Below are 23902 nucleotides of genomic sequence, written 5' to 3' on the forward strand. Positions count from 1 at the left end.
GCTCTGCAGGAAAACCTCGACACAATAGGGATGGTCCATCTCCCTTCAAGAACATAGAAGTCACTTCTAGTGGACAAGTCACTCTCAACTAATTTCCAGTGGTTTCTAAGGATGAATTGGCTTTCAGCTCTTAAACGCTCTGAGCACCTGACATAAGGTAACTCCACGCTCTCCACAACAGTGATGTGGCAAAGAGCAATGATGTCAGCCAGTGTTTCACAACCTGTTGATCTGTGTGACCAGTTAGTTTATTTGGTTAAATGCCAACTAACGAAACCAAGGACGTGGTTTCGACCTTTAGTAGGCCAGCTGATTTGAATCACTTTCTTTCATCTTGAATCACTTTCACTCATCTTGAAAACGTCAACCAAAGGAGTCTGAGTAACAGTGTGAGGAACAGTTACTGGTAAAATAAACCTACATCTGATGTTTTTTGATGTTGGGTCAGAAGGTTCCTCTTTAGACACTGAAGATACAGGTAGTATACATGGCCATGGTCACCCTCAGGCAGAATCTCTTTTAGATTGTTTTTGCAATATCATTTACTCATTATAACCCAAGTTAATTCCATAATTTCATTATTTCCTCCCAAATGTTTCTAGAATAAAACCAGTGTCTTTATGTAGTTACTGGCTCACCTGCAAGCTGGTCAGTCCAGTGCAGCCTGGACCAGTGTCTCTCCCAGTAACTCCTTCCCCATTTTCTAGGCTATGACATCTCCCTTCCTAGATCCCTGAGCTCTGCCTCACTCTCTCTCCTGGCCCCAGCTACTGGAGTCCAAAACTGGAGTTGGCGATAGAGAGGAGCCTGCAGAGAGCATCACCCTCACCTGTGCTTCTACCAAGGACCCAGTAAACAAACCAGGGTGAATGTGATAGGCTGTGAATGGAGGAAGAAGGGAAAGGGGAAGGCAAATGTAAGGTTTCAACTTAAATCTCTGAATTCTTTTGTGCATAACAAATAGTAATGTTAATACTTACCATTTGAAGAGTATTTAGCCCTTGAGGACAGCATTTAAATACATTATCTTATTCAATTCTCATAAGTTCTCCTGTCTTGTCTCTAATCACCAAACTAGAGCTCTGAAAATCTCAATTTCCTTACCCTCTTCCATATATGTACCCTGTAGCAGGGTTCTAGGGATTAGGTAAAAAATCAGAGGAGACTCGTGAAAGCTAATCGTGTGTCCAAATAAGGAAAGGGAAAGAAACTTCAGTAAAGGGTATTTAATGTCAGAGAGAAACTGTACATGTGGGGCAGAGATGAAGAGACCACAGCAGGCCAGCCGAGCCCGACCTAGCTATGCATCCTGTTGTTCGTGAGGCCTCCCTTGATGGAGGAAGTGACAGCAGCAGCATCACAAGTTTCTTCTCCCTGTGTGGGAGCACAGTGCAATGTTCACTCAGTCCAGTTATGCGCCTGGCTTTCTGCAGCTCAGGCACAAATATTCAGTTCGTGTCTTTCCTAACACGGCAGGCCAAATGACCTCCTTTCCTCCTGGTGCACGGAACTTCTGGCAGGAGCTAGTGAACTGTGGAAGAAGAGTAATTCTCATTGGTAAGACAGGGCCAGGAGTCTGGGGAGGTGCAGGTCTTTTGTAGTCACCGGACAGAGATGACATCGGACCCCGCCTCATTTCTGTAAAGGATTCGGCAAATATGCACACAAGTAAAAAAGTAGGAAGGCACCGGGCCTCTCACAGAACCAATCAATATTCTGGGCAAGATTCTGAAGACTTCAAGGTTTAGGCTGAGTTCCTGTCACTTTCCTCGGGGCCTCTTGGCCCATTGGCTGGGGTTACGGGGCAGCCATCTACCTAGCAAAGACTCCAGACTTTCAGACAAAATCATCTTCTCCATCTAAGCACCGCCTCTCTCCAGGCCATAGACAGCGAAGGTTTTCAAGTCCCTACATCCTGAGAGTTCCCACCAGAGGGAGGGAAAAAAAGACCTTTGTCCCACCCACTGGGAGTTGAGAACCAGCAAAGTCCAATCCTCAGAGATCTCCAGCGTCTCTTAAATAAGCTTTTCCTTTCCATTTTCTTCTTTTAATTATTTATCACCCATCCATTCATTTATACAAATATAAAATATATTTTTATAGATTTATATAATATAAACTTCTGTGAGGCAGAGTGGAGAAGAGGGCCAGGAGGGTGGGAACCCCCCAGCTATTTACAGACATACTGGTCGACGATCTCCGTACACTTCTTGCACTTGACGAAGCAGCACCAGTGGAACTTGCAGTGGCAGCGCTCCACCTGGACGCTCTTGAACTGGTCGTAGCCACGGCCACAGCACATGAGCTCGCAGCCATCCATGCCCTCCGAGGTCTTGTTGCAGAGGCGGCCCTGGGTGCCCAGGGAGCCCGTGGTCTCGTTGCGCAGGCAGTAGTCAGGGCTGGGGTCCACGTACACCAGGTCCTCAGGGGTGGGCTGGTTGAAGCGGCTGTTGACGAGCTCCAGCTTGCCTTTGCGGGTGATGCGCATGGCGGCAGCGCTGTCATACTTCTCCTTCAGCTGGTCCCCCACCTTGCGGAACTCAGCCAGCTGGAGCCAGCAGGTCTTGAGGCTGCAGGACCCCGAGACGCCATGGCATTTGCAAGCTACGTCTGCCATCTTATACACAGCCTGGGGGGAGGGGAAAGAAGTGAATAAGAAGGAGTGTCCCTGATGGGAGATGACAAGAGGGTAGCTTGAGTGGCCACAGGCCATGTATAGCAGAGAGCTAATATGGGGAGGGGCAGGTAGTTTTTCAAATGTAGACAAAGATCTTTCCAGGATCCTCAGTCACTCAGGTTGAAAGCAGATAAAGGGAACACTGCAAAGGAAAATGCTGGGGAGGAAATGCAATAAGTTTGATCAGCTACAAGGATGACATTTGGGGCACTTGTACTTTCTACTTTACTGTTTCTTATTACTTGAAATTATTACACTAAATGTGTCATCTTTACCATCGAGGGGGGGGCGGGGAGAGATATTTCTATCATGATCAAAGGCCCAAACAAGCAAATAAAATCCAGCAAAATGTGTACAGCTTTTACACGGTGTGGAGCACAAGTCAGAAAAAGAATCCAGTCAAATCACAAGCCTGTAACAGAAACTGTTGGCGTGGCCCCAGTTAGCCAAAGCTCTCTTGATTCTGCCAAATCCCCTAAGAATTAAATAGTCCCCTTTTCTGTGTTAACATTGGTCATTAAATCGATAGTCATCCGTTGCCTCACAATAAACCACATTATATCTGTGAGCAAGACTACTTTCTTCTATCCCAGCACTCCCTGACTCCCCTGGGAGAGGATGTGAGTGTGGAGGTAGAGGGCCGAGGCCCATGCAAAGTAAGAGCAAGCCGGTGGGCCTACCTATAGGGGTGATGCATTTGAAAACAAATCCACCCCAGAAGTCACTGAACCACAATGATGTGGAGTGGATTTGAACTTGAGTTATCCCAAATCAAAATGTAAAAGCAAGAGTAGACCAGAAAGCTGCTTACAAAGTGCTTTTCAATGAAAGCATACTGATGCATTGTGGCAAATAACCCTGGCAGCAGGCCCAGAAGTGCAGATGGCAGGATAAAAATGCAAGCCCACTGCAGAACATTTTCTTATGCCACAGCCATTGTCACCAACTGAGTAGGGACGCGTTTTTCAAGAGTTTTTCTCAGATTTCTTTTCAAGAGTCCCCAGACTGTGTCTTTATTCAGCACTATGCAGAGATCACTGCAGGTGCAAGAAATAGCTTAACCATCATCGGCTCATATAACTCTTGTCAAAATGTTTCCTGATTTTTTTTCTGGTGTGGAATTATTTCCATTATTTTATGGTGGAAAAAACTGAAGCACTAGAAAGCCTCAATAACCTGTTTAGGGCCACCCAGAAGGGTCTCAGAATGTGTAGCACTTCTGTAATCTAGTCTTGGGGCTTAAAAACAGCTTAGGGTGGAGAAAGAAGGCAAGCTTCTCCCTGAGGTTAAATGCACCAACACTTGGCTGGCAGCTCCAGGCTCAAGGCATAAAGGAACCGACACCCCCATTCCAACAGGCACTTCAAAGACAGAGCCTGCAATTATTCTTCTGGCACAAATCCCCAGGTCTGAGCTGGAGCCTGACATTCCTCTGGAAATGGTTCTTGGTTTAGACAGGGATGTCGGGCATCTGGCGTTGCTGGAAGGAGGAAGCATTAAGGGCCTAAAACTGTGTACCTTGCCGTTAAGTGACTAAGGGAACAGGATAAGCATCTCCACTGGGAACAAACACTTAGGGAGATTTGGGGGGAAAGAGTCAAAGCGAGACCTCACAGAGTAAGGATAGGAATTTTAGTAAAACATCCAAGAGGAAGAGTGTCGTCGACCCTCACTATTTAGACATTCCTCCCATCCTTCCTCTGGGAAGAAAGATATTGTATGGACAGCGTAGAGACATAATATTTGTACTTTAAAATACTTTATGATCGATAATATATACAAGTTCCTCTTATAGGAGAAGGGGCGGAGCATAGAACCCTAATTTTTTGCCCTTTCTGCTAACTGAAAAAGCAATCAAATGTTTAAAAAAATTTTTTTCTAGTTCTACATCTTGCCCCCGGCAAACCCCTCTCTAGTCCTTCTTCCATTTCTATCTAATGGTGTAACTGAGCTTGGTAACCGAAAGGACTCTCACAAGGATTAAGCGGCTTTTATCTGGACATGCTTAGAAGCCCTTGAGTGACAAGGCAGTATCAACCCACTGCCCTTGCCATCAATATCTAAAATGGAGTTACTAGAAACTCTTAAAGGCCAAGAGAAATTTCTTGCAAAGTATGCCCAAGATTTACTCTGTGGGCAAGATGTCAAATCCCAGATATTTTGTTTTAAAAACAATCCGGTTGCAAAATACTAGTCCAGAAAATTTTCAATCCCTGCCACCATTTAGTCCTTCCTGAGGACCTTTTTGTGCAGGTGTGAGGAGGTGGGAGGTTGAATAGCTCTGGCCTCAGATGGTGATTGATGGCCAAGGCCTGTTCCTTGGAGAGGGAATAAAAAATGGAGGGACAAGAATGCCCAACCTGGAGGAGACAGAGGCAAAGGGAGAGATAAAGGGCTCTGGAAGAGGTGTGGAACTGGAGGAAGGGGGGCCCAAAGATAGGGAGACAGACAGGGGAAGGCGTGTAAGCGAGAAACAAGGCAGATGGAAGGGAAGGTGCTGCCAAGATAAGGGCCAGTACAAACAAACAAACAATTAAGGGCAATAAAATGAGGAGCCAGCAGAAGTGGGGTCAAGACTGTGATCGAAATGGCGCCCAGATTAGGATGAATGCCTAGTCACCTCCACATCTGTCACAATGCCCCAAGGACAGCTCAGAGCAGAGACAGGAAACAGCCTTCCATGAATTTGACCTCTCGCTAGGAAGCAATATGGGAACTTCTGTCTGCATATTCACATGCTCCCACCCATGTAAAGCACGGTGAGAGTTGTTGCAAAGAAGCACACATGGTGACCCCTGTCCCTACAGCCTATAAGATGAGGTAGAGTAAGCCATACTTCAGGAGGACAAATGCTCTACTGCAGTTCTGATGCAGACACTACTACCTATAGGGGATGGGAAAGAGTTGAAGGAGTAGGTGGTATTTGAACTGGGATCTTGAAAAATGGATAAAATTTGGGCATTCAGGAGATAAAGTGAAGACCTTAACCTTTTTCACCAATCTCTCCCTATTCCTCATGGTTAGACACCAGAAGACTGGCAAATGGACTGCTGAACAGAGGGAAAGTCCTGGAGACTGAGACAGTCCCCCAGGTGCCCTCAGGGTGGTCACCTAAGACAGTTCTGGTCTCTCTGCCCCAGTTTGTACCATTAACAACCACCGTTCAGAGCACCAACCAGAACCCCTCACACCACCCTCCTATACGTGGCTAAAAACATTGGCCTCGGGATATATGATATGTAAGGAAGACACTGGGCAACTGACCAATTCTAATTTCTACTCGACATCACACTGTTCGCACTAGAGTACCACATTTTACCAAGCCAACATCGCAAGGTGCCGATTCATGTAAAACACACTTCCGATCCCATTTATTTGCTATGTACTCCTATGAAACAGAACTTAATTTCTAAAAGTTTTTAAAAGGTGATATTTAAACACCTTTGTAAAAATATATTCATGCTGAGCTACCAAATCATCAATGAACCAACATTTGAATGGAACCTTTCAAAAGGATTAATTCAATAACATGGGCATCTAGGCCAGCAGCTGAGGGAAGAATCTCCCTAGTCAGGCTAACCCCCTTCCTCGATGGCCAGGCCAGGGCACAGAGTTCAGGGACAGCCTGAGACACCCAGGGACAGACTAGGTGGTCTGTGGTGCATGCGGAGTGTGGGGGGATGGGGCAGGGTGGGGTAGGGTCCAGCTTACCCTTCGACCCGCCTCGTTGTTCTGCAGGTTCATGAGCACCCGGCCCTGCTCCTCCGATCCCTTGGCAAAGTTCTTCTCCCGCTCCCGGGCATCCACAAACTCCTTAGCAAAGCGGTAGCCATACTCCACGTTGTCCCCACAGCCACCCCACAGCCAGTCCCGGGGAAGGTCTTTGGGCCGTGCTGTCCGGCTACAGCCACATGTGGAGAGCTCGCCCTCTCGGCAAGCCCGGCTGATGGCGTTCACCACCCCCGCTGCGCTTACTGCATAGGTGAAGGCGGTCTCACGGCTCCCTGCAAGAGAAGGCAAGAGGGGTGGTGAAGGAGGGCAGCGCTCTAGAGGAGTCTTTCCTTTCCCTCAGGCTCCTCCAGACCCACACCGTCGCTTCAGCCGTCACACTCCCAGGATGGGAAACAAGGCCAGGAGGGCATGCCTTTCACTTCCCATGGCCTCGATGGTTCGAAACTTCTCTTGATTACAAGCTGCTTTGCCTCCTCTGCCTTGTGGACGTACCAGACTGAATGACTCCCTCCAGCCCTGGCCCACACTAACACCCATTCCAGAGAAGCTTACGTGACAGTAGATTTTTAGGAAGAAGACCAAAATGAAGGGGAGAGCGGGCATTAGGGAATTTAGAGAATTTAGGGAACACACGAGTCAAACAGAATGAGACTGCGTAGAAATCATGGACCAAGAGCAGGACTCTCGCCTCACAAAAATCTCTCCCTCACAGATGCCAAATTTTCACCACTCGATGAGCCATATATATCTGTCTTTTTATTGCTGCCATTATTGAGCTAGACAGTGCGGCGGAGACCAGGAGTAGAAAGTGGACTAGAATCACTATGTCCAGGATCATTGTGCTGCCTCCCTGTCTTCCATGGGGTCCACACTGCCTCCCAACTCCAGAGCATTGGGAACCACAACTATGGGATGCTCAGCATGGTCTCACCAAAAATCCAGATCATTTCTAGTAGAAAATCCAAACTGTGTTCCTCTTTATTGCTATAGTGAACCACTTAAAAACTCACATGACATATGCTCTACTTCAAAAAATTTTTATAAAAAATAATACTCAGCCACCAGTGAAATGCAAATCAAAATCACAATGACATACCACTTCACACCCACGAGGATGGCAATAATAAAAAAGACAATGAATGACAAGTTGGCAAGAATAAAGAAAAACTAGAACCCTCATGTACTGCTGGTGGGAATGTTAAATGGTGCAGCTGCTTTGGAAAACAGTCTGGTAGCTCCTCAAAAGGTTAAACATAGAATTACCACATGACCCAGCAGTTCTACTCCTAAGAATATATCCAAAATAAATGAAAACCTAATGTCCACACACAAGCTTATACATGAATGTTCACTGAAGAATTATTCATAATAGTCAAAAAGAGGAAAGAGTCCATTTTGTCCATCAGCAGATGAATGGGTAAACAAAAGGTGGTATAATCCATACAATGGAATATTATTCAGCCATAAAAAGTAATAAAGTACTGGTACATGCTACAACGTGGATGAACCTTGAACTTATTATATTAAGTGAACCACTTAGCATTTTGTATCTGTATTGAAACTGATATAAAAGGCCACATATTATATGATTCTATTTATATGAAATGTCCATAATATGATAATTCATAGAGACAGAAAGATCAGTGGTTACCTAGGGTTTGGGGAGAAATGGAGGAGAAAGGGAGAGTGATCAGTAATGGGTATGCAGTTTCTTTATAGGGTTATGAAAATGTTCTGGAATCAGACAGTGGTGCTGGCTGCACAGTTGTGAATATACACTGAACTGTACACTCTTAAATGGTGAACTGTAATGGTACATGAAGTTTCCATAAAGCTCTAATAATAAATAACACTCATTTGGGCTCAGGAATGAAAGGGAGGGAGTGGTTCTTAGCATGAAACTGAGATTCAACCCAGACCTATTAAACCAGGCAGAATATTCTGCTCTCCATTTTCTTCTGTCCTGCATCTCCATAGTCAGAAGTAGACATCCCACAATTCTGTCTTGGCAGGTGGAGAGAAAAGCAGTCTGCAATCATTAATAGGTCTAGCGTGATCTCCCACCTTACCTTACTTTTTGACATAGTGAAGTTTATAACAAGATCACACTGGGCAAAGCAGTTTTTCTTAACTAACCAGGGGTCGGCTTCTGGTCAGTCATGGGCTAGGAGCAGCCCAAGAAAAACCCAGATGATACAGGAAATCACACTCATGATTCAGCCCTCTGGCTTGACGTTAGAGTCGGTGCTGAACTACTGCCAGAGACCAGGGTCTATCTGGTTTAAAAGAGTCATGTTATGAGTAAGAGCCCCCAGGATGGTAAGATAGCCAAGAGGCTCTTAGCAGGAAGGGAGTCATGCCTGAAGTCATCCTAAAATGGGGCCTCAGCCCCGTGACCTGGCATCCTGGGGCAGGAAGGAGTCTCTGAAGCTGCAGCCCAGATCCACATTCCACCCACTGTAAGCATTCCTTTTACAACATTCCTCAGGGAAGCAGGTTGGGTTCTCAAGGCAACCCATTCCATCTTTTCCTAATGGCTCTAAATCACCAGAACGTTCTTTCTTGTATTAAGCTTAAATAAGACTCCTTATAACTTCCGACTGCTGGAGATACACTGGCTAATCCTTTCTCCCTCTGACGGCCCTTCAGTATTTGAAAACAACTAATATGCCTTTTATGTGTTCTCTTTTCCAACCTACATATGCCTGATTTCTTCTTCCTTTCTTTAGCAAAAATGCTATTCAGAGCTGAATCACCTCTCCCAGAATTGCCTTTTAAAATAGTGTACCTGCAGCTGAGCAAAATACCGCAGATATTATGTGCTCTGAAGGTTGTCGCCTATCAGCATGGTTTGGAATCCCAATCTGTCCTCAGGTGAATTAGCTGTCCTTTAAAATCATTCTGCCTGTTTTGGTCAAGGACATCATTAGGCCTTAGGTGCAAGTAGCTCTGCCTTTATGGGGCAGCATTTGGGTCTTTGGTAAGCCTGGTAGGTGCAGACTTCTGGTGCTACTCTCAGCGAGCAAGAAATAACCTGGGGTTTCAGAATGGATAAGCAATGCAGAGGAGGGGAGGGGTTTGTATATATAAAACAGTTCAGAGTGGAAGCTCAAACCATCTCAAGGATGAAGGCTAATAAACCAGCAGCCAACGAGATACTAGAGAGACCCTGCTCTAGTAGGACAACAGGAGACAGACAGCAGGGCAATATCATGCCCTCTCTGTTCCAACTACCATGCCTCCATGCTCCTCTGGGTGGAGGCTGGGTGAAGCGCCAATAGCTCCCTCTGAGCTGCTCTGCTGCCCTCTGGTGGTGAACTTTTGCAGCCGATCCAAAGAAGGAGGGAATCTTAAAGTTACACATAAGATAGCAGCAGTAAGAGGACTCACCAGGAGCTAGCTATCTGGGCCCAGGGGAAGGAATGGAGGACAGCTACCCAGGTAGCACAAACCCTCAGGGAAGCTTCAAAAAGGTTACAGTGAAAATAAAGCAAACAGGAGGGTTCCATTTGTAACAGAGTAGGGTACAGAATGGGGTCTGCTTTCACAAGTCATTCCACCATGCAAATCTGTACCCAGCGGAGTTTCTATTCCTGATAACCCTTTTCTTTCTAAAGTAAAGCCTCACTTTTTGAGCCTTCACTCTAACGAAACGACACATGGAAAGGTTCTAGCCAACGTCGGGCATACATTAGGTTGTTCCCTTAAAGCGATCAGGGGTGCCTCTCTCTACGGGCCATCCTAGCGTCCTCCCCAGGGCAGGGGATGCTACCGACCAAGACTTTTATCAGGAAGAAGGGACAGATACACAGTGTATTTGAGAAGAATTGATAAATTAGGAAGAAGTGTCCCACCTAACCCCCAGGTCCATTCTTTTGGGAAAGCCGCCCAGTAAGACTATCATGGGGACACACGAGCACTCCTTTTATGGACCTTGAGTTGATATCAAAGGAAGAAAGAGAGAAGCGTGGCTCAAAGTGTACTTTACCTTGGTCCTTACTGCTCATTCTGGGGCAGGGGAGGTAGGGGAACAAGGTCAGGAGAGGAAGGGGCCCTTCCAAGTATCTATAACAGAGGAGCACGGATCTCAACTCCTTAACTCCTCTGCTGCTAAAATCATTGGCAAAACCCCAGCCTCTAGCAACTCCAGAATGTCCATTGCCTTTTGAGAAGAACATGTTTTGAGGGAATGTGAGACAGGGAATACAGTGCTCTAACACCTTCCTTTTATGACTCTGGGGATAAGACCCAGTAGAACAGGGCCGGATTTCTCAATTTCTTGCAAGGGAGAGGAGAATTGCATTTCAAAAGGACCTAAAACAATTAGACCCCAGATCACACCTCATCTAAGCAATAGGGTGGCCAAAGAATCCTAGCCCAGGAGTGAGAGAGGGGAGAGAACAAGAATCTGGAAAGAGGTGGCCCTCTCGTTTTCTTCTTGTCTGTCTCCTTCCTTCACTTTCACATACACCCCCTTTCAGATGAAAAGCCAGGAATGGATCTGGGTCAGGTCAATGGCAGCTATCATTAATTTGGCCCAAAGTTTCTGATCTCTTCAGGGTCCAAGTAGAAGAGGCAAAAAGCCTACAGACATTCAGCGCAAAGTTCTCAGAGGAGGCCCTGTACTGAGACAAAGGGCACTGGTGGTGGGCGGGTTTCCCAATTCACTCTAACTCAACTCAGATGGTCTAATCCCTTCCCAGTGAGTCACATGCAGGCTGCCCCAGACAGGGTGAAGCTGGAAGCACTGAGCTGTGCGGCTAACACATCATCTGAGACTGCACTTCCTGTGTGCATCTCCCTCTCTCCTTGCACACCGCTTCCAAGTCTTGAGAGAATCCACTTAGACATTCAGGTGGGCCTTCCCTGTCCCTGAGAGAGCATGCTTGCTCCCAGGCCAGGTGAGCAGAGTCCCTTTAGCCAAGTCATGCCTTGGTGGCCGCTTACCTATCTGCATGACCCTCCCAAAGACAGACGTGTTGTCCACGGTGCTGCAGTTCCACCGCCTCTGCCGGAACTGGTACTGGCACTCCTTGATGCCTGTCTTGGCTCCCTCCCCTATGTAGGCCATGTGCTCCTGGTACAACTGGCACAGCTTTCTCTGGCCAGGGGAGAGCCCAGGAAGCTGGCTGCACACAGGCTGGGCACCGATGATGAACATCTCAGGTCTCTGCACCGGGTTCATAGCTAACGACCTACAGCAGTGATCCAGAAAGGGGAAAAAGGCCAAGGAGTGAGCAAATGCCTGTGTGCAGCAGTAAGTCATTCATTCAACACATTTACTGAGTGTTTTCTGTGCACAGGGCCCTGTACTAAGGGCTTGGAAAGGAAAATTGAGGAAACTGAGGCACAATCACAGATGACACGCGAGAAGTCAAATGCCTAAGACAACGTGAGCTTCTGGATCCAGAGTGATCAGACAGCTGGGAAGAAGTTAGAAAGAGATGGCCAGAGTGTGAGCTGGGTCTTAAAGGATATGGGGCAGAAGGAGAAGGCGGCAGAGAGGGCAGGTTATTCATCTGAGGCAGAGGGCAGAAAGAGCCATGACTTATTCACTTTGGCCCAAGTGCAGGATATGTGATGGAAAGCAATAAATCCCCTTAAATAGAACTCCCCTTATGTCTTTAAAATCGAATCAAATTTACATCTGTAACAATATATTCTAAATGTTTTCACTTCCATATCTGACCCTCACAACCCCTAACACACTCTTTGTCAACTCAGGGGCTCTCCCTTTTGCTAATCATCCACCAGATGTAATAAAGTGTTAAGTTAGATGAGAAGGCTATACATTTGCCATCTGAGTAAAAATGCGAGCAGGACACAGACCGTACAAAACAGGTGGTGAGTACCTGCCATTTCCATGTTGACTTGGTAATTACAATAGTCTCAAAAATACAAAAAAAAAGCCACACGTGGTCCCAGAATTCCTCATCTGGTCTTCAGACTTATAAAACAGGAATTCTATTCTCCTTGCCCCCACCAGCAAAATGAACGAATGAATGAATGAATGGATAGATAGAGAGATAAATCAATCAATCAATCAATCAATCAATCAATCCAATAGCAACAAAAGAGTTATTTCTAGTCACCCATGGGAATGGAAGAAGAGCCAGAAAAAGGAGGATGTAGACAGGATTAGAGAAAAAGCCAAATGAACTAATCTTTTATCCTTGTGGAACCTTACTTCTGGGGGCTCGAGAGAGAAAAAGGCCGTCCTAGTTTTCCTGGGATAAAAGAGGTCCGTAGGATTCCTATAAATAAAGGAATGATCACGACACATTGTGACCTTCTCCACATTTCAATTACCAAAGGAAGCGTAGGTTGTAGAGTAGGACTTCAGCCCCTCTCACTCACCACCAGGAGCTGGCTTCGGCTGGAAGCTGAGCCCAGCTGGAGAGCAATGCAGCAGCGAGCAGCAGCAGGCCGGGCATGGTCAGCCTCAGCCCTCCCCAGTGTCCTGGGAAGACCTCAGAGACTGCCGGCTTCCAAAACTGGGCACCCTGAGAAAACAGAAACAAAGGGAGAATCAATGTGGAAATGTGACATAGGAGAGGACCAGGAGACAGGAGAGTGAGCTCTGAGATGGATCTAACGCCACTTTCTGCTCCTCCAAAGAAATTCGGCCTCTTTCCAACCTCCATCTCCTATTGCTCATCTTCTCACCATAGGACTGACTATCTCGTTGTCTCTTATTCCAAACAGTGAAGACCCTATTCGGGGACCTAATTCCAAAGGAAACAATGAGCGGAGAAACTAGAAAAAATGAAAGCAAACCACTTTAAGAACAGAGGTTGCTCTATGCAGCATTTAGGAAGAACTTCAGCTGTTGCAATGCACACCTGCCCCTCTTCCAGAAACGAGAAATGTCCCGTCGCCCTTCCCTTTACCTCTCACTCCAGCCAGAGCTGGATCTCTCTGAGTGCCAGGCTCTCTTTTGTGGGGCTAAAAAACAATTGGTGAGTTGGACTGACATCCGGCCAAACAGGAGTCTTCCCTTTCAGTCTGTAACCTCTCACTCTCAATCAGTATCTTTCTCACTCTAAACAAGTTTTCCAAATCCCGACCATTGTTTACCGGGAATAATAGTTGGGAGAAGGGTGAGGACTTTTCACTTTCTCAAGGCAACTTCTCTGATAAATGGAAAATCCCTAGAGCCACCTCAGGCCCCTAAAGCTCTGGTGGCTGGGGCAGTACCTTCGATGGCCCTCAGCCCATCCTCTGGGCTCAGGGGCCCTGTGTCCCAGCAGCACAGACAGCAGCAGTGGGGGCACCACCAGCTCCTGCTCTGCAACCCTTGCTTCACAGGTCTGTGCTGAGGATGAGTCTTCCAGGAGCCACAACCCCTTCCCTTGTAGCAGGAGAGCCTCCCACATCTTTGCTTCAGCTTTTTTTAACTACCGCCCGTGCCTATAGCCCCCAAGAACACCTTTCCTTCAGCCCTTGAAAACATATGGAAAATCTTGCTTCTGGATCCTGGAGCAAGTCTATAAAAGCACGCCCCCTCTGGTTCACCCTCACCTCGTTTCTCCCTTAGCTGCCTTCCAGGGCGTGACCCCACAGCTCCAGTGAGCCTTCTTCCCACGATCCCTTTACACCTCCAACCTTACACACGCAAACACACACTCGCACGGCTCCCAGAGCCCCCACCCCCATCTCACCGAGCTGTCCCCACAGTTCTGGGTCGCTGGGCTCTCCGGGAGGGGTTGGCAGGTGCTTTGGGTCATCAGCCTGGCAGATATTTTTTGTCCTGGGGCCACCAAGACAGGAAGGTGGCCTGAGTAGGATCCAGAGAAGCTGAGCCACAGCCTGTCCCCACCCCTTTTGGCTTTTCTTCTTGTGGTCTTAGCTGGGGCGGGGGGCACCAAAGGCAGGTGTGCGGGCCGGCAGGGGGCAGATCAAAGAAGAAACTTGCTCCTTCTCCTTTGTGATGCAGAGCCAGCTCGGAAATGATCGGGTCTCTGGCCGGTCGCCTAACAACTCCCCATACGCTACTTTCCTAACAGACCTCCCCTCCTCTAAAGGATGCCCCCTCCCCCTCTAACCTCTACCCCCCATAAATCCTCCCTGTCCCTCAGGGCTGGAGGTCTGTGAATGCACCGACTGGAACCAAGAGAGATGGAGCAGAGATAGGGCTGGCACCAGAAGCTAATGGCTTTATGGAGGGGAGGGGACCAGGTCCAGAGTAGGGAAGAGGAGAGAAAAGCTTCAAAGAGTTTCCTTGTCCAAACATCCTCAGCTCCACCTACCAGTGCTTCTTGGGGACTCCAGTCAGAGTTGCCCCTTCTCCCTGTGGTCCTTATCCCTCCCCACACCCTCCCTCCCATCCGCATGGCCATCCCCACCACCAAACCCCCTACTTCCACCCAACACACATCCTCACACATTTCCACGCCAGATAGCTGAGTTTTCTCCAGCTGGTGACACTTCTTATCCCCATGGATTCCCCCCTGACACTGCGTCTCTCACTTCTGTGACACCCTTTCATTGGGTCCCTGTAAAATCTCTCTGGCTCTGCAGGTCCTAGGTTCAACCGAGGCCACTATGGGGGGCCACTCTTTCTGATCCAAGGACAGGAGGCAGTGCCTGCTAACGGTCACTGTGGCTTTGACTCTCCAGCGCCAGGCTGACAGGCGAGCTAAGGCCAAATTTCCCAAGAGCTGCTAATTCGTCCCCTGGGTGCCTTCCAAACCTAAACGGAGACAGGATCCCTCCCAGCAGCGGTTCCCACTATCCTGTGCTTTCCATCAAACTCTCAGCTCATTAGAAAAGATTTTTTTTAAACTTAAAAAAAGAGAAAAAAAATAAAAAAGACTGTAGCATGTGTGGTGGCTGCTTTCTCTGCCTTCCAGATGTGCGGCACCTTCTCTTGGCAGGCAGATGTGAGCCACTCCTCTGAGTGGTCACAGAACCAAAGTAGGACAGCCGTCTGCCCTCATCTATGTTCTTTGATTTCCTCGTGCAGGGCTGGAAGGAGAAAGCTGAATGTTGGAGATTGGTTTCATTAGCATGGGCAGAATGGAAACTTCTTACCTCAGTTGGACAGAGGAGGAAGGAAGCTGTGTGGGAACTGATGATTTGTTCTTAATGAGTAGGATACATTAGAAGCCCTGTTTGTGGGTCACTGGTGAGTTTTATAGCAGGACTCAACCAGAGGAAGCTGTTCTTCACATGGCAAGAAAGATCTAGTAAATATCCAAAAGGCAGGGAGAGAGAATTTCTTCCGCTGCCTTTGTAATAACTACAGATTTCCCCCCAAAACTGAAGAGTTTCTCTTTCCTAAGAGAGGTGAGAGTCATTTTAGACACACCAAACACAGCTGAGTATGAGAAAATCTAGGGTTTCTCTTCTTTGGTAGTGAGCAGGAGGTTGCAGAGGTTGATGCAACACTCTCCAGCAGGACCCCTCCAGAGGGCCAGAGTAGGCTGGTCCAACATATCTGCTCTGCTTCTTCATTCAGTCTTTCATTTATCCAATAAATTCGTTAATCAAATATGCCTTAGGGACCTTTAGGTACCAGTAACTGCTCTAAGTGCCAGAGATACAGCAGTGAACAAATAAATATACAACTGACCCTTGAACAAGGTGGGGTTTAGGGGTACCAAACCCCCATGCAGTCAAAAATCTGCATGTAATTTTTGACACCCCCCCCAAACATAACTACTAAAAGCCTACTGTTAGCCGGAAGTCTTACTGATAGCATAAATAGTCAATTAACACACATTTTGTATGTTATATGTGTTATATACTATATTCATACAATAAAGTGAGCTAGAGAAAAGAAAATGCTATTAAGAAAATCATAAGGCTACAGTTATGCCACCCTGAATGTTCCTGATCTTGGAAGCTAAGCAGGGTCGGGCCTGGTTAGTACTTGGATGGGAGGCCACCTAGGAATACCAGGTACTGTAGGCATTAAAAAAAGATAAATAAATAAATAAACAAACAAACAAACAAACAAACAAACAAATAAAAGAAAATCATAAGGAAGAGAAAATACATTTACAGTATTTTTTGAGAAAAAAAAATCCATGTATAAGTGAACCTGTACAACTCAAACCCATATTTGTTCAAGGGTCAATTGTACATGTTAGGTCCAGACTACTACTATAAGAAAAAGTGGGGACAAGAATCAAGAATAAGGAGTGAAAGCTTACCTTATTTTGAGTCCTTGAGGAAAGCTACACTCTGAAATATCTGTCCTCTCTACCTCTTTCCAAACCACTATGAAGATGGAAAGCAGCAGAGGTCTAACCCTGCTACACATCCCGGACCCCTCTGTGGCACACCCAGGGTCCTTATGGAGACGACACTGCCCAGCTTTACCATCACAACCAAAGGGGTACATACTTGAAAGTAGGAGCTCCAGGTTCTCTCCCTTTTTCTAGTTGGACTCAGTCACCAATTTTCATTCCCTTAGGGGGCCATGGCCATCCAGCACAGGGACAGGAGACAAGGGAGAGAGACTTGGACAAGTGGAGCTAAGATCTAAGCAAGTCTGTTAAAGGGGCATCTCAACGCTTTCCACACACACTTCAGACCGTGCCTACACCGAAAACCCTGACCCACAGGACAAGGGCTTGAAAAGGTCTTTAGCTGCTCTGCTCACAAAAACCATTGGGTATGCAGCATTCAAGCAGCTTATAAATCCAACAGAAAATGATGTCCCATCCTATACCTGTCCCCCTGCCCCAGACAGGCACCCTCACATCTAGAAACATACCAGGAAATAACCAAGACTTTTTTTTTAAGTTATATTTTTTTAATGACAAATGGCATTAACTTTGGGCAAAATGTGACCATAAATAAAGACCACTGGGTGATAACTACCAGAAGTAATACCAGACAGAGGATTACTCACAAAAAGAGAAATTTTCAATAGAAAACTGAATATTACTTGAGGGACAAACTTAATATTTTATTGTTAAACAACTGGAGCAAAATACTAGATTTGCTATAAACCATTGCCATTGGCTAATTCTTACTAGATGACCCAATGAAGAGCTACTGCCATTTGCAACTTCGTTAACATCCCTGGTGAAGCAGACAATCTCAGTGGTCTTTGGAAAAGAAATGCTTCCCTTTGTGAACTCCTGGCTGCACTGCTGTCAAGCATTTGCCTGCTATTGGATGGTTTCCGTGGGGGTCGGGCAGGTAGAGTTGGAGCTGGAATGACAGAGCTGTCATCACAGCCTTCTCTCCCCTTGGCCACTTCTTTTCTACCACCACAAAGAATAGAGAAAGACTCTTTATGGATCTTGACATATACTTCCTAAAGGGTGTGTCAGGTTCATGCATTTGCTTCTCTATTTTCAAGTAGGTGCTCACTCTCCTTACACCTGAACAGTTCTTTGTGGTCTAACCCACATAGCTGCAACACGTTTTCTTAAAATATGAATTGTATATCATGACAGTCCATTTGAAAACTTACAGTGGTTCCCAGTTCTGTAACCATTCTAAACTTCCCAACCTGGCCTCATTTTCCCTCTCATCCTTTTCCTGAATCTCCCAGTATGGGAAACTAAACTCCTCCTGCTCCTAGAACAAGCCTGGCTTCCCCTCTCCCCCCAAGATCGCATTCTGATCTCATCCCAGAAAGGCTTTCTCCTCTCTAGCAACCCAAAACTTAAACTACTTTCAAGTCCATGTTCATGGTTTGATTCCTCCATAAAGCTGTCCTCAATTAATCCAACGCCATGAAAATCCTTCCACGTACTTGGGACTTTCTTAGCATTTACGAATATAGGTATTTGGTCTATGCTACCCTAAGACATGCTGCCTTGGAATTGTATACATTTCTTACTTCTCCAGCAATTGAAAGTTTCCTACAGGTACAAATTTACCTGTTCTACTTTCTGTCTATGTCCCATGTGCCTAGTATAGTTTTGCTAGGCAGTAGTAAATTGACTTCTGGTTGATAACCAGTGACAATACCTAATATTAGTGAATATTTATTGAGCACCTACTGCATGCACTGAGCCAAGTGTTTTACATCCATTTTTCTCATTTAATCCTCACTAAAATTCTATGTATTCTATGTGGTACATGCTATTATTGTCCTCACTTTGAATATAGAGAAGCCAAGATGTAAAGAAGTTAAGTAACTTGCTCAAACAGCAATTGAATGGTAGACTCAGTCTTGGAATCCAGATCTTTCTACTCTTCCCCAACACAGGTAAACACATCAACCACTTGATAGTTCCTCCCTGTCGCTGAACATAACACCCTCTCTGAACTGCCATATTACTAAGGTTGCTAATAGTAAAACAGTAAATCAGATAACAACATCCTGATTTATAGGAAGTAACACGAAAAACAATGCTTATTAAAAAAACAGGCTGACTGCAAAGTTACTAGTACACACACACACACACACACACACACACACACACACACACACACACACACGTCTTGTGGAAGGAAAAAAGCCTGACTTCTCCCGACCAAAATGACATGTGGATTGAGAACAGGCCAGATTGCTTAAAGCTGGAGAAATTAAAATAGAGTAACAGTTTTAGAAAGCTGGTATTTATGTTTACGTTGGGATGGAAAAGACTAACCAGGCCAAGAGATAATGGTCTGGGAAGATGGACCCTGGCATGGTGGGCGGGGCTTATGAGATATAGGCAGAGGCGAGGAGCAAAGTGGTTATGTGAAGAAATTAAGTTAAAGTTTGGGGAGAAAGTGGGAAGAAATTATAGATCACTTGTAATGGAGAAATGGACCAAGGGACTATGTCCTCATCAAGAGAAGACCCTACTTTGATGGCATAAAACTGTAGTACCTTTCGATGAATACAGCTTTCAAAAAGCTCTTTTTAAAACTCAAATTGTTCAGCCATGAGAAGAGATGAAATACCGCCACTTGCGACAACATGAACGAACCTCGAGATAATAATGCTAAGTAAAATAAGCCAGACAGAAAAAGTTGAAAATCACATATCACTTATGTGTGGGATATAAACCTAAAAGCAACAAATGAACAGGAAAAACAAACAGAGACTCATGGACATGGACAATAGACTAGTGGTTACCAGAGGAGAGGGGGTGGGGGAGGAGGGAGGAGGTAGATGGGATACAGGGGGTCAAATATGTGGTGACAGAAAGAAATCTAACTATGGGAGGTGAACACACAGTGTAAATATATATATGCCTCACTGTTAAAGTGTACAGCTGAAACTTACTGGATTTTATTAACCAATGTCACCATAAAAAAAAAAACCAAAAAAAAAAACCACTCAAATTTGACCATGTGACTTCTCTGCTTTAAACCCTTCAAAGGTTCCCCATCTCCTAAAGGATGAAGTCAAACCCCCTCACCACATTACACAAGGCCTTTCAAATCCGACTCTGCCAACTTTTCCATCCTGTTTTGGTTTTCCCTTTGTGCTCCAGAAACCCCACACTGTCTACATATACTTCCTTACCCACCCCTCACGCTTTTCCTCCCCTTTGTGCCTTACTACTTTCCATCCAATCCAAAGAAGGCCCCCACTTCCATCATTCTCTTTCTAGCTTCTTGCATATTTTTGTCACAGCATTTAGTGTAATATGGCATAATTTGTCATGCTAATCTGTTTATTTGTGTTCTTCTTTCCTCATAAACTCCCCAAGTAGTCTTGTTCACCATTTTCTCTCAGGGGTTAGGATAGTGGCCCAGGGTACCTAGTAGGTGCTCAATAAATATTTCTTGATTGAAAGAAGAAAACATCCCTCGTTGGCTCTCAAGGATATAAGAGAAAAGCCACTGAAGCCAGCCTCTCGTGGAGACAAAGGATTCCTTTCACGTCCATATGGCCCAGCCACTGACCAGCGAAAAAGCTGCCTCTCCTGATGTATCTCCTTATTTGGGAATGTACTGTCAGGTGCTAAGTGAGATTTTGGAGATTCCAGTTCCCAGCTGTCTCTACCTTTTCCTCAAATACATGAGTGCTATTCAACTTCTAATGCTGCTTATTACACAGTAATGTGAAAATGTCTAAGACCTTATTCCTTGACGTGCTTTGGTCTAGCTGGGGGAAAAGGAAAAACCTACACTGAAATGCAAGACACACAAAGTGCCTGAGGAGTCCAAGGGAGCAATCAAAGCCAGGATGTGGGATTGGAGTAGGGCCTTGAAAAATGTGTAGGCTTTAAATAGGAGGAAAAGAGCAAGAAGGACTTCATATAGAGATGGTATTTGGTCAAAGAAAATTTCAAGGTGCTTTTGGAGGGGTAGGGGAGATATTGCAATATATAAAGGACTTTGGTAATTTCCAATGTTCTCAGAATCATTCTTGTCATTAATTTTATGTAGAAATCTGATTCGAATCCCCACTGAGCATTCAATATCAATGGCCCAGGGAAACTCCCATGAGTTTCTGGGGGCATCACTGCAGGAATGGGGCCACAGGCATAGGGGATCAGTCATCTTTTGACCATGAAATGATGGTTGAGTCAGTCTTCCTAGAGAGCCAAGAAGTACAGAAGTTAAGATACAGATTACGCTCTTTCCTTGCAGCCTTGTTATTCCCTGTTCTCTAATTCTCTTCCTGATCCAGGCCTAAAATTTTGGTGTCCTTTTTGATTCTGTCCTCTCTTTTACCCTCCAAGTCAAATCAACTGTCAAGGCCTCTTGCCTTTCTCCATAATATTTTAAAAATCTATTCTCCACTCTCCATTCCTACAGCCATACTCTGAGCTACTACAATTGCTCTCTTTTCCCTCCAAAGAAGTGCATCTTTTGTCCTATTCTTATCTATTAAATGATTGAATGAATTCTTTCCATATTCGATACTCTAATTTCCAAGGTAATAGCCAGCAACCAGGTTTCTCAAAATATTGTCCCCATACTAACAGTATCAGTATCACTTGGAAACTGATTAGATATACAAATTCTCAAGCTCCACCCTGACCTATTGACTCTAAAATTCGGAGGGTGATGCTTAGCGATCTGTTCTAACGAGCTCTCTAGGTGATTCTAATGCCCATAAAAATTTGAGAATCACTATCATAAAGCCATCCATAGAATATGTAATGAACTAAAGCACTAAATCTTTCCAGTAACATATATGTATTTTAAGGGCAAATTTCTACACATCAATGCCTTAAGCCAGTGGTTCCTTACCTGGGGGCTAAAGACTTCTGGGGGCCGTAGGACCACAGAACATATACAAACCAAGCACCAACTCTAGAATGAATAAATATGGCCACCTACTTCTACTCTTACAGTCTACATGTATATAGTCCCCTGTAATTAATAAAATACTAATTCATTTAAAAGTGCTACTGATGATTGTGGTGATGGTTGTAGAACTCTAAGACTACATTAAAAATTATTTAATTGTACATTTTAAACAGGTGAATTGTATGGCATGTGAATTGTATCTCAAGAAAGCTGTTACATTTCTTAAAAATTGTTCCTGATAATGCAGCAACTCTCCTGGAGTATCCGCCCAAGTATACACCAGGATACACATCAAGAATGGCAGTACTGCTAGTAGCCTCTAGCTGGAAACAACATACACATATGCATCAATCATGGCTGGACCAATTCATTGTGACATATTAATACAGTGAAATACTAGACAGTAATGAAAATAAATAAACTACAGTTACATGCAACAACATGCATGAAACTTACAAACATAATATTGAGAGGAAGCTTGTCACGAAAGAATATATAAACTATAATTCCATGTATAGCAAAACTATATTGCCTAGGGATCCACACGTAGATGGTTAAGCTAAAAAGAATAGCAAGGAGAGTGGTTTCCTCAAAGGTGGAAGAGGGGATTGTGATGAGGACAGGACATAAGAGGAATTTCTGGAGTGCCATTCAACATTCTATTTCTTAACCTGGGTAATAGGTATGTGGGTAACAATTTAAGTTGTGCGTTTATGTTGTATGCAGTTTTCTGTATATGTTATATTACATACACACACACACACAAAAACATTTTATAATAAGAAAATGTCTAATTAATACCAAACGGTCTGAGGGGATCCTAGTGGAAAGTACGATTATAGTCTCATGGGGCACATGTCCTTTTGCAGGGGGCTTAAAAACAGTCCTCATACCCCAAAAGAAACCTCTGCCTTAAACGCGTTTTAGAAAATTTAGGTACAGAGACAGCCACATGGGGTAACCATTTGAGAGCAGGAGGGGCTGGTGGGGAGGAAGGGCGTTCAACACAAAGCACATGGGTACTTCATACAGAGCGAGGCCCCGATTTACTACACATGAAACGGCAGCTGCCCGGACCATGCCAGGAGGCAGCTCAGCATTTTGTTTCTTCTCTTCCCACACCAGGAAACGAGGACCTGGCGAAACCACCTTCTGTCTCACTACTTTTTTTTCTTTAACCAAGTATTACTATTTTATTCTGTAGCTAGCTGTTTCTCTTATATGATTTTTTTCATAGATAAAAATTCATTTTCCTCCCTTAAAACTATATTTGAAGTAGCGACCAAAGGTTAATGCCATGATATACCCAAGACTCTATCAGAAAATTCCATAACCTTTTAAAAGAATCCCCAGATGCTCATCTTTCTTCTCAGCTCAATTAACAGAGCCTTTCCCTGCCAGCCTTAATTATTTCTCCCAAGGGTTTCTCTCGGTCTCTAAGTCTCCCTCGTTCTTCCTTCCAAGCTTTGCTCAATGAATCCTCTTAGCCCTAAGGCATAGCATTTCTTTGTGTGATCTACTTTCTGACAGTTGGTAGAGATGAAAATTAAAAAAGTGGTTTTTTTTGAGAAGATATCCTAGCTTCCACCACATACATCACTTTGCAGGCGCTCTGATCTCTCAAATAGACCGTCTTTTCTCGCTGGGTTTCTCTAGCTTGCAGGAATGAGAATGCCTTGGGGATGGGGGATAAAGGGGAGATAAAGGATGGGTAAGGAGGGATGAGATTTTAATTCTGGCCTTCAAGAAATATGCAAATTGCCCTTCCTCAATATGTGTCTGCCATTCACAGGAATAAATTTTTAGGGATTTGGGAAGTGTAGAGCAAAACCGACCCAATTACAGTGCCGAGTAGCAGGGACACAGAAATAGATCCTAAGACTGCCACACTAAAATCTGGTTCTTGATGTTCAGAGAAAAATGATTCCCAAGTCTCTAGCTCCCAGTGCCTCGAGAAATAGCCAACTCATACCCTGCTAAGCAAATCCCACAGAGCAAGCAGACCTGAACCCCAAGACGCCAGGTCCCTGTGCGGTTCCCAGAAGTGGCAGATCCCAGCTGACTCCTCCTCATCTTATGTGCAAAAGCACAGTTTTCTCCTTGGGTACCAAGCAAAACTTCATCGGAAGTCTTATCCTGTGCAGAAGAGAAGAAAGAGGAATTTTTCCTTCTCCCGAATCCTAATAAATTAAAATAATTTCAAAAGATGCTCTAGGAAAAAAAGGCAGAAACATATGGCCACGGATCAGTGTGGTATAGGAAATTATTTTAGCAGCACGGCAGCCACAGTTTGAACGGTTTGAGAGAGTTTAGAGAAAGCTGTCTGGA

General features: G+C 45.1%; 1 protein-coding gene and 1 pseudogene across 2 annotated transcripts; one reads left to right on the forward strand and one right to left on the reverse strand.

The window, feature by feature from the left end:
• Nucleotides 1-1211: 1211 nt before the first annotated feature.
• WNT5B (Wnt family member 5B) lies at nucleotides 1212-23597 on the reverse strand. 2 transcript variants are annotated; one of them, XM_011367812.2, is made up of 5 exons: nucleotides 23579-23597; nucleotides 12767-12912; nucleotides 11357-11604; nucleotides 6389-6681; nucleotides 1212-2629 (listed from the first exon to the last, which is right to left on the reverse strand). In XM_011367812.2, exons 2-5 carry the CDS (start codon nucleotides 12841-12843, stop codon nucleotides 2171-2173), a joined length of 1077 nt encoding a protein of 358 aa, XP_011366114.2. In that variant the 5' UTR covers nucleotides 12844-12912; nucleotides 23579-23597; the 3' UTR covers nucleotides 1212-2170. The 2 variants fall into 2 exon arrangements, with proteins under 2 accessions (XP_011366114.2, XP_011366116.1); XM_011367814.2 differs by lacking the exon at nucleotides 23579-23597 and having other exon boundaries at nucleotides 12719-12856.
• On the forward strand, nucleotides 16216-16324 carry LOC111744596 (annotated as a pseudogene).
• Nucleotides 23598-23902: the final 305 nt, after the last annotated feature.

Source organism: Pteropus vampyrus, unplaced genomic scaffold, assembly GCF_000151845.1.
Source record: "Pteropus vampyrus isolate Shadow unplaced genomic scaffold, Pvam_2.0 Scaffold137, whole genome shotgun sequence".
NCBI classification, from domain to species: domain Eukaryota; kingdom Metazoa; phylum Chordata; class Mammalia; order Chiroptera; family Pteropodidae; genus Pteropus; species Pteropus vampyrus.

Excerpts from the sequence above, each read along its gene's own strand:
- WNT5B (XM_011367812.2), bottom strand. The coding sequence starts at position 12,843 with ATGCCCGGCCTGCTGCTGCTCGCTGCTGCATTGCTCTCCAGCTGGGCT. Across the intron at positions 11,605-12,766 it reads GCCGAAGCCAGCTCCTGGTG|GTCGTTAGCTATGAACCCGG; the intron begins GTGAGTGAGAGG and ends TCACTGCTGTAG. Across the intron at positions 6,682-11,356 it reads TGGGAGGGTCATGCAGATAG|GGAGCCGTGAGACCGCCTTC; the intron begins GTAAGCGGCCAC and ends CTTCTCTTGCAG.